The sequence below is a fragment of the Paroedura picta genome, chromosome 1 (assembly GCF_049243985.1).
Source record: "Paroedura picta isolate Pp20150507F chromosome 1, Ppicta_v3.0, whole genome shotgun sequence".
NCBI classification, from domain to species: domain Eukaryota; kingdom Metazoa; phylum Chordata; class Lepidosauria; order Squamata; family Gekkonidae; genus Paroedura; species Paroedura picta.
In genome coordinates this window covers 12,048,571-12,061,177 of record NC_135369.1, presented here as the reverse complement: position 1 = coordinate 12,061,177, position 12,607 = coordinate 12,048,571, and the positions used below count along the sequence as shown (strand labels likewise).

At 51.7% G+C, this 12,607-nt stretch overlaps 1 protein-coding gene across 1 annotated transcript in view; it reads right to left on the bottom strand.

Moving 5' to 3' along the window:
• The window catches only part of CHRNB2 (cholinergic receptor nicotinic beta 2 subunit), a 74,181-nt gene extending 64,886 nt beyond the window's left edge, over positions 1–9,295 (bottom strand). Inside the window, exon 1 of the mRNA XM_077321789.1 lies at positions 8,944–9,295. Within this exon, the coding sequence (XP_077177904.1) occupies positions 8,944–9,007 (64 nt within the window). The 5' untranslated portion in view covers positions 9,008–9,295. The remainder of the gene's footprint in view (positions 1–8,943) is intronic.
• Positions 9,296–12,607: the final 3,312 nt, after the last annotated feature.

Below are 12,607 nucleotides of genomic sequence, written 5' to 3'. Positions count from 1 at the left end.
AGGAAGGAAGGAAGGAAGGAAGGAAGGAAGGAAGGAAGGAATAGGACTCAGGGCTAAGGAAGGAAGGAAGGAAGGAAGGAAGGAAAGAAGGAAGGAAGGAACTGCTGGGTAAGACTCACAATCTCAGTCCAGCATCCTGTTTCCAACAGAGGACAGCCAGAGGTGCCCCTGTGAAGCCCATCAAGCCAGGCAGAAAGTCCCACTCCCATCAGCAGACCTTAAAAGGTATCCTGCTTCTCTGCGCATGGACAATAGAAACACAGAGACATAGAGCTGGAAGGGACCTCAAGAGTCATCTAGTCCAGCCCCATGCACAGTGCAGGAGATTCACACTTCCCCTTATCCATTCCCCTGGTGACCGCTGCTTTATGCCCAGCAGGAGGCAAAAACCTCCAAAATCCTTGGGCCAATCTGACAAGGAAGAAACTTCCAGACTCCAAAGTGGCGAATGGCATGACCCTGGGCATGGAAGGAAGGGCCACGAGAGCCGAGAGCAGAGCATCGGCTTGCCCCTTCCTGCCCTCCCTCTGATGACCCTCCAAAATCTGAGACAGTCCCGCCTCCCAAAGAAGCCTGTTCCAGCTAGGGACCACTCTGTCAGGGAATGCTTCCTACTGTTGAGCCGAGAACTCTTTTGATTTCATTTCGGTATTTCCGTTTCGATTTAATTTGATTTCGTTTCCGATTAGATTGCTCAATACACCCGTGGAGTTCAGCGCCAGATGAGTGCTGGTGGCTGCTTGCATAGAGGGCTTTAAAAGAGTAGACCTAACAACAACAAGACCAGTTTGAGGAGGAGGGGGGGCTTCTTGGGGGCTATTAGAGGGTAGCTAAATGGAACCTCCATGTTCAAGGGCATATGCATTAAAGAACTGACGGTCCCTGAAGTGGGGGGAAAATCAGCCATCCTGGGTTAGGCCAGCCTTTTTCAACCTTTTGACTGTGAAGGAACCCTTGGGAAATTGTTCAGGATTCCAGGAACCCCGAAAATGATGCCATGCCCCTTTGGAGAAGTGACTACGGGAGTCAGATGCGGGAGCCAGCCAATCAGTCCATCAATTTGGGCTGTATCAAACGGAGTATCGTGTCCAGATCGCAGGAGGTGATGGTACCACTTTGCTCTGGTTTGACCTCACTTGGAGTCTTGTGTTCAGTTTTGGGCACCCCAGTTGAAAAGGGATGTTGACAAACTGGAACGTGTCCAGAGGAGGGCAACAAAGATGGTGAGGGGTTTGGAGACCAAGACGTATGAGGAAAGGTTGGGGGAGCTTGGTCTGTTTAGCCTGGAGAGGAGACGACTGAGAGGGGCTCTGATAACCATCTTCAAGTATTTAAAAGGCTGCCATATGGAGGATGGTGCAGAGTTCTTCTTTGCCCCAGAGGGATGGATCACAACCAATGGGATGAAATTAATTCTTCTAAACATCCGGAAGAAGTTCCTGACAGTCAGAGCGGTTCCTCAGTGGAACAGGCTTCCTTGGGAGGTGGTGGGTTCTCCATCTTTGGAAATGTTTAAACAAAGGCTGGATAGCCATCTGACAGAGAGGCAGATTCTGTGAAGGTTCAAGGGTGGCCGGTTACAGTGGATGAGCAATAGGGTTGTGAGTGTCCTGCATAGTGCAGGGGGATGGACTAGATGACCCAAGAGGTACCTTCCAACTCTATGATTCTTTGATTCTATGATCATTTACTATTTCTGTTGTGGAGAAAGAGACTAGGCCCATAGAGCAGGAGGGGAAGGGGACTTCAGGGATGTCTAGTGATGTCAGCGGCCATCCGAACTTCTGGGAAAGGCTGCAGAACCCCAGAGTTCTCCAAAACCCTACTTGGGGATTCCTGAGATAGACACGGTGAGAATTGCAAGTTGGTCATCTAATTGAGGAGTATTCTCATGATTTGTCCTCCACAGCCAGGCGAGACGGAAAAAGGCCACCGGCTTTCTTCACCACGATTTCAGTTTTTGAGATTCGTCATCCCTTTTCCCGACAAAACGGCGAACACAAACATTGCCCGGCTCTCTGACAGCTTAATTGTGGCATTCGGAAATGGCTGACAGGAGCAACAAATGAAAGGCACGGCTTGAGCGAAGAGGCCTGTTGAAGTATTGATCTGGGATCGTAATGCGAGGTACGGAAAATATATTTCCAGAGCAGACGCGAGGAGGGAGCGTGCGCTGTCACCCACAACATTTGTTCTGGTGCCAGCCCCGAGCACTGGCCAGGATCGTTCCTGGCCTCCTCGGGGAGAGATTGATGAACAGGGCTCTGGGCCATGTGCCCACTGGATCCGTCCCCTGGCTTTCTACCTGAATTTGAAAACGCTCTCTGTGTTTTCAAGGACCCTGTGGAATTGGGCAACCAGGGGAGACAACAGCAACCCCCTGATTAGAGGTGGGGCTCAGTGGCAGAGTATTTGCTTGGCGTGCAGGAGGTCCCAGGTTCGATCCCGGGCATCTCCAGTTAAAAGGACCAAGCACTGATGGGGAAAACCTCCTCTAGAGACCTTGGAGACTGACAGCTAGGTTCAGTAGGGGCTGTGGCTCCATGGGAAAGCCTTTGCTTGGCGCGCAGAAGGTCCCAGGTTCAATCCCCGGCATCTCCAGTTAAAAGGGCCAGGCAGGAGATGATGAGGAAGACATCAGCCTAAGACCTTGGAGACCTACAGCTAGGTTCAGTAGGGGCTGTGGCTCCATGTATCTCCAGTTAAAAGGGCCAGGTAGGAGGTGATGGGAAAGTCTTTTAACCTGAGACCCTGGAGAGCCTCTGCCAGTCTGTGTAGACAATACTGACCTTGATAGACCAAGGGTCTGACTCAGTAGAAGAGAACTTTTTGCAGATCTGTAAGGGGAGGGGCTGTGGCTTAGCGTTAGAACATCAGCTTGGCACGTGGAAGGTCCCTGGTTCAATCTCCATCATCTCCAGCCAAAAAGGACCAGGCGGTGGGTGATGGGAAAGACCTCCGCCTGAGACCCTGGATCTCGATAGAGGCTTTTGCTCAGTGGCAGAGCCTCTGCTTGGCATGCAGAAGGTGCAACACCCAATGAAGGAAACGACAGGGACATTCCAGAAGCAGACACCTCTGGGTTGAAATAAAGGAACGCTTGGCAGCAATGACCCAAGAGTTCTGTTAGGAAGGCACTAAGCTTCTGACGCAATGAGCAACTTTTTAAGCCACGGAACGCATACTTTCTTATCTCTATGAGCACATTTGGTGAAATGGGGACCAAACCCTGTGAGGAAAGGCTGAGGGACTTGGGGATGTCCAGCTTGGAGAAGAGGAGGCTGAGAGGGGACAGGATGGCTTTCTTGAAGGATCTGAAAGGTTGTCACTTGGAGGAGGGCAGGGAAAGTTCCTATGTGCAGCAGAGGAGAGGACTCTGGCTTTCAATGGCTTTGAACTACATGTAGAACAATATTGGTTAGATATCAGGGGGGAATTTCACGGTCAGAGTAGTTCAGCAGGGGAATGGGCTGCCTAAGGAGGTGGTGAGCTCCCCATCACTGGCAGCCTTCAAGCAGCGGCTGGACATATCCTTATTCTGGATGCTTAGGGCTGATCCTGCGTTGAGCAGGGGGGTGGACTAGATGGCCTGTAGGGTCCCTTCCAACTCTATGGTTCTATGATTCCATAAGCAGAAGCTGGACAGACCCCTCTCATGGATGCTTGAGGCAGGGAGTCATTCCTGTTGGCAGCAGAGGACAGGACCCACAGTCATCGGTTTAAACTACATGTAGAACAATATTGGTTAGATATCTGGGGGGAATTTCACAGTCTGAGAAGTTCAGCAGGGGAATGGGCTGCCTAAGGAGGTGGTGAGCTCCCCCTCAAGCAGTGGCTGGACAGATCCTTCTCCGGGATGCTTGAGGCTGATCCTGCGTTGAGCAGGGGGCAGGACTACATGGCCTGTGTGGCCCCTTCCAACTCTATGGTTCTGTGAATCTATAAGCAGCAGCTGGACAGATATCCTGGATGCTTGAGGCTGATCCTGCTTTGAGCAGCCGGCTGGACTACATGGCCTGTGTGGCCCCTTCCAACTCTATGGTTCTCTGAAATGTTGAAGGTAAATAAACTTTGCCATTTTGTGGTGTATTTATGGGTCTTTTCTTGTAGACGTAGCAAAAATGGCAGCTTTGCGGAAACTTTTACCTTATCTTCCTACATCTTGTGACATCTTCACCTCATCCGCTATGTCATTCCAGCTCCCAGTTCTGGGCTGCAGCCGGCAAACAGATTCCCCTGACGAAGCCTCTTGGTGAAACGGGGAGGACATTTTGGGGGATTTCAATTTGGTAATAAAAAATATTTTCCCTGATTCTGCACCATTAGCTCTGGCCTTCTTGTTTATCTCCTGTGACCGGCAGGGGCCTCTTATTTTATTTTCAATCGATTCTATGACATCTTATGGATTTCTACAGCCTTTTATTGACTGTTACTAATTGAGTTTTTACTGCTGCATCTTAATGGCCTTTTCATGAGCCAGCTTGGTGTCGTGGTTAAGAGCGGTGGACTCTAATCTGGAGAACCAAGTTTGATTCCCCCACTCCTCCTCCATGTGCAGCCAGCTGGGTGACCTTGAGCTGGTCCCAGTTCTCTCAGAGCTCTCTAGGCCCCACCGCTCTCACAGGGTGCCTGTCGTGGGGAGAGGAAGGGAAGGCAACTGCAAGCTGCTTTGAGACTCCTTTGAGTAGTAAAAAGCAGGGTACAGACAAAACAGCTATTCTTTTATTGATTTACTATCTTTTACATTTTTGTAAACCACCTTGGGGACTTTTAGTCAAAAGTAGGTCCATAAACAAACAGCTTCTTGATCAAATATGAAGAGTTTTCATGAGCTAGAATCATAGAGTTGGAAGGGACATCCAAGTTCATCTAGTCCAACCCCTGCACTATGCAAGACACTCACAACTACATGTTCACCCACAGGGAGACCAATTCCATGCCCAGATCATGCCCCCCCCCCCAAAAAGAATCCCTGGCCAATCTGGCCTGGAGGAAATTCACCTCCTGACCCTAAGTGGTGATTGGCATTTCCCTGGACCTGCAAGCAAGGGCCACAAGAGCCAAGCTCAGACACAGTCCCTTCTGCCCACCCACTCACAACCTGCCTAAGTTCACAGAACCCACCCTTTGTCAAAAGAAGGAACTCTTCGAATCATAGAATTATAGAGTGGGAAGGGACCTCATGGGCTATCTAGTCCAACCCCCTGCCCTATGCAGGACACTCACATCCCAATCGCTCAGCCACTGTAACCCGCCATCCCCTTGAGCCTTCACTGAATCAGCCTCTCCGTCAGATGGCTCTCCAGCCACTGTTTAAAAATCTCCAAAGATGGAGAACCCACCACCTCCCGAGGAAGCCTGTTCCACTGAGGAACCGCTCTAACTGTCAGGAACTTCTTCCGGATGTTTAGATGGAATTTCTTTTGCATTAATTGGCCTCCAGGCCAAGAGAGAACAACTCTGCTCCATCCTCTACATGGCAGCCTCCATGGGTCTTAAACTGGCAAAGCATTATCAAGGGGGCTGAGATTGAACCCAGGTGGCATCAGGGTCAGGCGTGGAGGCAAATTCCAGCCCAGTACTGCACATCTTGGTTGCATGCATCTGTCAGTGTGCAAGTTGTCGAACGGATGTGGAGAAGGAGTGTGGTGTGGAATTTGGGAGTGGGGAGGGTGGTTTTACTGGTTTTGAAATGTGATTTTATTATGTAAAATCACATCTTGCAGATTTGCTGGCCGCCTTGGCATCCCTGCTGAAAGCAGAAAGGCAGGATATATATTTATTTGGAACTAAATAAATTGTGAAAATTTATCCACTCCTTCATGCTCTCTAAACGCGCACCAGAAGCTTGGGATCCAAACGCTGCAAGAGGCAGAACAGTGTGCCCATGGATGGATCAAGATGGATCACTGTGTTAGTCTGTTTGCCGCAGGAGAAAAGAGCAAGAGTCTATGCTGATCCTGAATTTAGGCAGATTGTGAGTAGGTAGGCAAAAGGGCCCGGCTCTTGTGGCCCTTTCTTGCCTGCCCAGGGAAATGCCAATCGCTACTGTGGGGTCTGGAGGTTAATTTCTTCCAGGCTGGACCAGCCAGGGATTCTGGTTTTCGGAGGGGCATCTTCTGGGCATGGAACTGGGGGTCCCTGTGGGTGGGCAGGTCATTGTGAATTTCCTGCATTCTGCAGGGGGTAGGACTAGATGACCCCGGAGGTCCCTTCCAACTCTACGATTCTGTGATTCTATGAGTCCTGCAGCAACTGAAAGACGAATGAAATTTGCAGCAGGGGAGGAGCTTTTGCAAGTCACAGCTCACTTCTTCCACAGTAGAAACCAACAAGAGTCTAGCAGCAGCAGCAGCGCCTTAAAAGACGAGCAAAATTAGTGGCCAGGGAGGCGCTTTTGTGAGCTTCAGCTCACTTCTTAAGCTGCTTCACCGCTTTGCTTCTTCACATTTAGCCGTACAGTCCGGCAATCCACCAACCTTGTGAAGAAGGATGCACCCGGAGATAGACAAACTAGGTGCAGGAAGCTTGGGCTGGGAGGGGAGGGACCTGTGCCATCCTGTGCCGAATTACTCCAGTCCAAACCCTTCCAGATCATACCGAACTAACTCTGCAAACGATTCATAGAATCATAGAATCATAGAGTTGGAAGGGGCCATACAGGCCCTCTAGTCCAACCCCCTGCTCAACGCAGGATTAGCCCTAAGCATCCTAAAGCAGTACTTTGTTAACAGTACTGGAGGGGAGAGACCGAAAGTTCGCGCGAAACATCACAAACCTAAAAAGACCATGTCTGTTGTGAGCCGCAAGGCGAGGGAGACCGAAGGACAGATTCTGCACTCAGTGGTTCTCCGCATGATCCTGTCCACAGTTACTGCAGCACAACCCCCTTGAAGGAAATCCTGGACTAACCACACCTGACTGCCTGGTACCTTGTCCGATTGGGGACTATCTGCGGTGTCTGCAGATGAGCGGTTTTGGTTGTTCAGCAAACATCCCTCTGCTTTTCTCATTAGAACCAAGCGGACCTTACAAATTTTTGGAAAGATCTAATTATTCCGACAGACGCGCATGAGAACATCGGGACTCTTAGGTATTTACATTCCTTTCCCGGCACCCTCACAACACGATGAGCTCCCAGCGACGTAATGCTCAGTGTAATCCTAAAGAGATCTGTGCCCTTCTAAACCCACGGAATGCAGCGCACTTGGAAGGTTTTAGCCCAGATCAAAATTGCTCCGTATAATCTTAAAGAGATCTGTGACCTGCTAAACCCATCGCATGCCGTGCACTTTGAGTGGTTTTGGTGGTTTAGCCAAAATTAGCACTCTGCTTTTAGCAGAAATGAGCCTTCTGCACTGCTCCTTAGAGCCAAGAGAACCTTGTAATTTATTTATTTTTTAAATCTAAGTATTCATACTGACACTATAACATCAGGACTCCTAGGTATTTAAATTCCTCTCCAGGCACCTTTGCAAATCAGTTCCTGGCAACGTCCCGTACGTAGGACTTGGTATAATTTTAAAAGAGATCCAGGCCCTTCTAAGCCTATTGAATGCAGGGTACTTGGAAGGTTTTAGCCTGGATCAGAATTGCTCCGTAAGGCAATTAAAAAAAAAAGATATCAAATATTGCCAGTTCTAACAACACACCCTGAGTTCTGATAAGGATGGCAGAAAGTAGAATGAGTTGCAAGCAAGGACTCTGGGGAAAAATCACTTAAGGGGGGGGGAACGAAATGATAATTAAGGCAGCGGCTACGTCAGAATACACAAAAAGGCCAAAGAGAGGCAAAAGGATGTTAACAAAGGCCTAGCAGGGCCCGCTGAGAATAAAAGTGGAAAACAACCGTATTGTTCTCTTTGTGCAATGTGACCCTCCATGCCATGCCCAGATATACCCCCCCCTCACCAAAGGAGCCTTCTGCATCCATTCGTGTTTCCTCCTTCCAGAGGTTCCCCCTGTGTATTCACCTTTAGGGCTCCCAGCCTCTTAGCCTTCCTGAGCTGCTTGCAAACTTTCTCTGGGGCTGACCATCCCTCAAGAGCAGGGTCCTGGGCCCTCGGACAGACCGGCTGGCCAGTTGTGCCCCTGAGCCTTGAATGTGCCCAGAGCAAGCCTGCAGACATAAACAGGTTTCTAAGCAGAGATTCAAATGGGTAGCCGTGCTGGTCTGAAGTAGCACAATAAAATCAGAGTCCAGTGGCACCTTTAGGACCAATAAATCTTGAATAAATCTTTGTGGGTCTTAAAGGTGCTACTGGGCTCGGATTTTATTTAGCTTTCTAAGCTATCTTTGTTTAGGCCAGGGGTGTAATCCGAAAGAGAGCTGTGTTTTTCTAAACCCTTTGAATGCAGTGCGCGCGAAATCTTTCTTTAGACCAGGTGGCCCAATGGTGGCTGTCCAGATGTCCATGGACTACAATTCCCATGAGCCTCTGCCGTGCTGGCTCATGGGCATTGTAGTCCATGAACATCTGGACAGCCACCCTTTAGCCAAACCCTGGTTTACACCCGCCTGTTCATCAAGAGACATTCCAGCCAGCTTGGAGATAGTACAAGATGGCATGGTCCTTTTGGGTGATGGGGTGGGGGCTTTAGAACCCGGACCGGGAAACTTTTGCACGAGGGGGCCCAACAGAACCTATCCAAAGCCGAAGAGGTTCGAGGGCAAACTGATCCCCTCCTTCCCCTACTCAGGCCTGTGTGAATCTCTTTACCCAGCAGGGACAATGTGGAGTGACTGACGTATCTCCCAGGCCAGAATTTAGACGAGCAATAAAAATAGCAACAGACGCGGCTGGCCGGGGAGCTGCCCAACGTGGACCGAGGCAGGGAGAGGAAAGGGGCACTTGGGGTGGAGAGGGGGCAAGAGACACACTTAGGATGCTAATGCTCGTGGAAAGATACGGGTTTTTTTTTTTAAAGGGGGGGCTCACTTACTTCGCAGGATCCCGAAGAGGCAGACGCAGACCAGAAGAGCCATCGAGGCCGGGGGTCGCTTCATCGCCCACTCAAGAGCGGAGACTCATCCTCTTTCGGGGAGGGCCCGATCCAGGCGTCGGCGGCTCCGAGGGGGGCTGCAGCGAGTAAAGGCTTCTCCAAGAGAGGAGGGGATTCTTTTTGGGGGGGTGGGAAATAGATGCAATTTCAGGCTCGCCTCCCTTTATTCCGGGGCTGCTGTCCGCGGTGCTGAAACCCGCCCGCTCTTCTCGCCGGCTCTCTTGCGCTGTCCGTGGTGCTGAAATGCCTCCTTCGCTCAACGGCGCCGGAGAGCCATGCGCAATGCCGGGGACCCCCCTCCCCTAACGCCCACCCTCCCACCCACCCACACGCCCACCCACTCCCCGAGAAGGCAGCGGGTGGAGGCGAGGGGGCCGAGGCAAGATGGCCCGCTCAGGCGCCCCGGGAGAGGAAAGGTTGAGCCCTGGCCCTCCTCCCGGGCATCGCCTCTTCCTTCTCCTCCTCCTCCTCCTCCCCTTGACGCAGAAAGACCACCCGCCTGGCCGGGCCAGCTACGGCATCCTGAGTCCTCGACCCGGTTCGGGACCCATCTGGACTCAGCCCCAGCGCCTGGAGGCCGCCAGGGAAGGAAGCGTCTCTTCCCACCGGGCTGGGACGCAGGAGCAGCGAGCAGCAGGCAGGCTGGCCGAGAGGGGATGCCCACAGCCCGGCTGGACAATCGCTCCCGCCCGCAGCATCCCGAGCTCTCCTTACAAGGCAGACGTCGGCTGTGCGGGGAAGAGGGGTGGGTGGGGGAGAGCACGTGGGGCGGAGGGAGCGCAGAGTGTGCCTAGGTGGGGGAGCAGAGCTCCGGGTGGAGGCCGGAGGAAGACGCTGAGCCTGGGGACAGCCATCATGGATGGGTACATTGAGATGGGGAGGGGGGGTTCTCCCCCCCCCGGCCGGAAAATGGTCCCTGCACACAAGTGAGCGGGGGGGGAGGGAGGAGAGAGCGCTCCCCTCTTCCCTGCTAATGTGGGTTTTTGTGTGTGCGCACAAGTAAAAATACATGCGAGCGCTGGGAAGGAGAGAAGTCCAGGTGTGCGCATAGGCTCATATTTGCGTGCGCTTGTGGCCACAGAAAGGGGGACAAGGGGGAGGAGCATGGCCATGCCCTGTGAGGCGGACTGTGGGGGCGTGGGAGGGGGGGCAGGAGGGGAAAGTAGCACCCTTTTGTTCTTAGATTCGGGTCCAGGAGCAAATTCCAGAGCGGCAAGATGTTCGGCGGCAGGTATCACTTTGGACAAAGAGAGCCTCGAGTCTCAGAAGGTTATATTCCCCCCACCTCGAAAAAATCTCGTGGCTCTCAAAGGCTCTCCCTGATTCAACTTGAGCTGTTCTCCTGCAGCACAATAAGGATACTTTCTGAAAGAGCTTTTGTGCTTAACATCTCAGCGGTGCTCAGACCTGGTTGATCTAGCCAGATCTCAGGAGCTGAGCAGGGCCAACTCTGGCTAGCATTTGTGGGGGAGCTACACACAGAGACACACCCAGGAAGAGCAGAGCTGCTGCACAGAAGGAGGCAAAGACTGATATGATTTGTTTCATCGGACTGATAAAACCGCCCCTCTCGGCACAGCTGTTTCAGAGCGGTGCACGGACAATTAAAAACCAGGAATTCAAGAAATCAATGATGTACTTACGTACCTAGCCCAGAACTGCAGTTTGCATTCTTATAATTCTTGGCCCGAGCTGAATGATCATTTATCTAGGGCAGAGTGTTTCTCACCCCAGTGTTTCTTGACAGCCCTGGGAAGAGTTTCACGAATGGACGGGAGTTCATTAATTAATATATATTTACATTAAAAATGTGTTAAACATTAATTGGGTGCTACGACTATATAGGAGCCTCTTGTGGCGCAGAGTGTTAAGGCAGCAGACATGCAGTCTGGAGCTCTGCCCATGAGGCTGGGAGTTCGATCCCAGCAGCCGCCTCAAGGTTGACTCAGCCTTCCATCCTTCCAAGGTTGGTAAAATGAGTACGCAGCTTGCTGGGGGGTAAACGGTAATGACTGGGGAAGGGAATGGCAAACCACCCCGTATTGAGTCTGCCGTGAAAATGCTGGAGGGCGTCACCCCAAGGGTCAGACATGACCCGGTGCTTGCACAGGGGATACCTTTACCTTTATGACCATATAGGGTCATGTTGATCCACTCCCACCTGCCATACTGGCCTGGAGGGTGTGGGAAGGGGAGGGTCCTCGGGTGGGCGTCTCCACAGCTCTGCTTCCCACCCCTGTTCTGCATGATCCCTCAACTGGGGTTTCTCAAAGCCTGAAGGATGATTCAAGCCAGTGCTGAGGCAGCTGCATTGGCTACCGGTTATCTTCCGGATCAGGTTCAAGGTTTTGGTTTTGACCTTCAAGGCCATCCGTGGTCTGGGCCCAGTGAATATGAGGGACCGCCTATTGCCCTAGGCCCCCCGCAGGGCCTTACGCTCTGCGGGGACTAACCTATTGGTCATTCCCGTCCCAAGGAAGCTCGCCTGGCCTCAACCATGGCCAGGGCCTTCTTGGTCCTGGCCCCAACCTGGTGGAATGAGCTCCCGGGAGAGCTGCGGGCCCTGTGGGAATTGTCATCATTCCGCAGGGCCTGCAAGACGGAGCTCTTCCGCCAGGCTTTCGGTTGAGGCCGGGCAGCAAGAAGATCTAGCCCCCCTCGCAGATGTGACGGTTGCGTCTGTCATCTGCCCCCTCCCTTTCCCTTCTTAGTGGGTGTGGAATTGGGTTAGTTATATTGAATCTTGCCGCCATTCTTGTCTTAACTTTTGTAATTAATTGTATTATGTTTTATTGTGTTTTTATTGTTTTAGGGGATTGGTTCCATGTGACCCGCCTCGAGCCTCCGGGGGAAGGCAGGATATAAATTAAACAACAACAACAATAACAATAAAGGGTTTCTCAATGGCTGAAAAGTTGAGAAAGGCTGCTCTAGGTTGTTATGTGGGGGGGGGGGGCTCCTAGATGTTGCTTGTAGCCTGACCTCAACCGAATACACTGCAGAAGAGCTGCATCTTGCAGGCCCTGCTGAACTCAATGGCAAACTACTTCAGAATGTCTCTTGCCCTGGAAACCCGCTGGGGTTTGTTGTTGTTATGTGCGAAGTCGTGTCCGACCCATCGCGACCCCATGGACAATGATCCTCCAGGCCTTCCTGTCCTCTACCATTCCCCGGAGTCCATTTAAGTTTGCACCTACTGCTTCAGTGACTCCATCCATCCACCTCATTCTCTGTCGTCCCCTTCTTCTTTTGCCCTCGATCGCTCCCAGCATTAGGCTCTTCTCCAGGGAGTCCTTCCTTCTCCTGAGGTGGCCAAAGTATTTGAGTCTCACCTTCAGGATCTGGCCTTCTAAGGAGCAGTCAGGGCTGATCTCCTCTAGGACTGCCGGTTTGTTCGCCTTGCAGTCCAAGGGACTCGCAAGAGTCTTCTCCAGCACCAGAGTTCAAAAGCCTCAATTCTTTGACGCTCGGCCTTCCTTATGGTCCAACTTTCGCAGCCATACATTGCAACTGGCAATACCATAGCCTTGACTAAACGCACTTTTGTTGGCAAGGTGATGTCTCTGCTTTTTAGGATGCTGTCCAGATTTGCCATAGCTTTCCT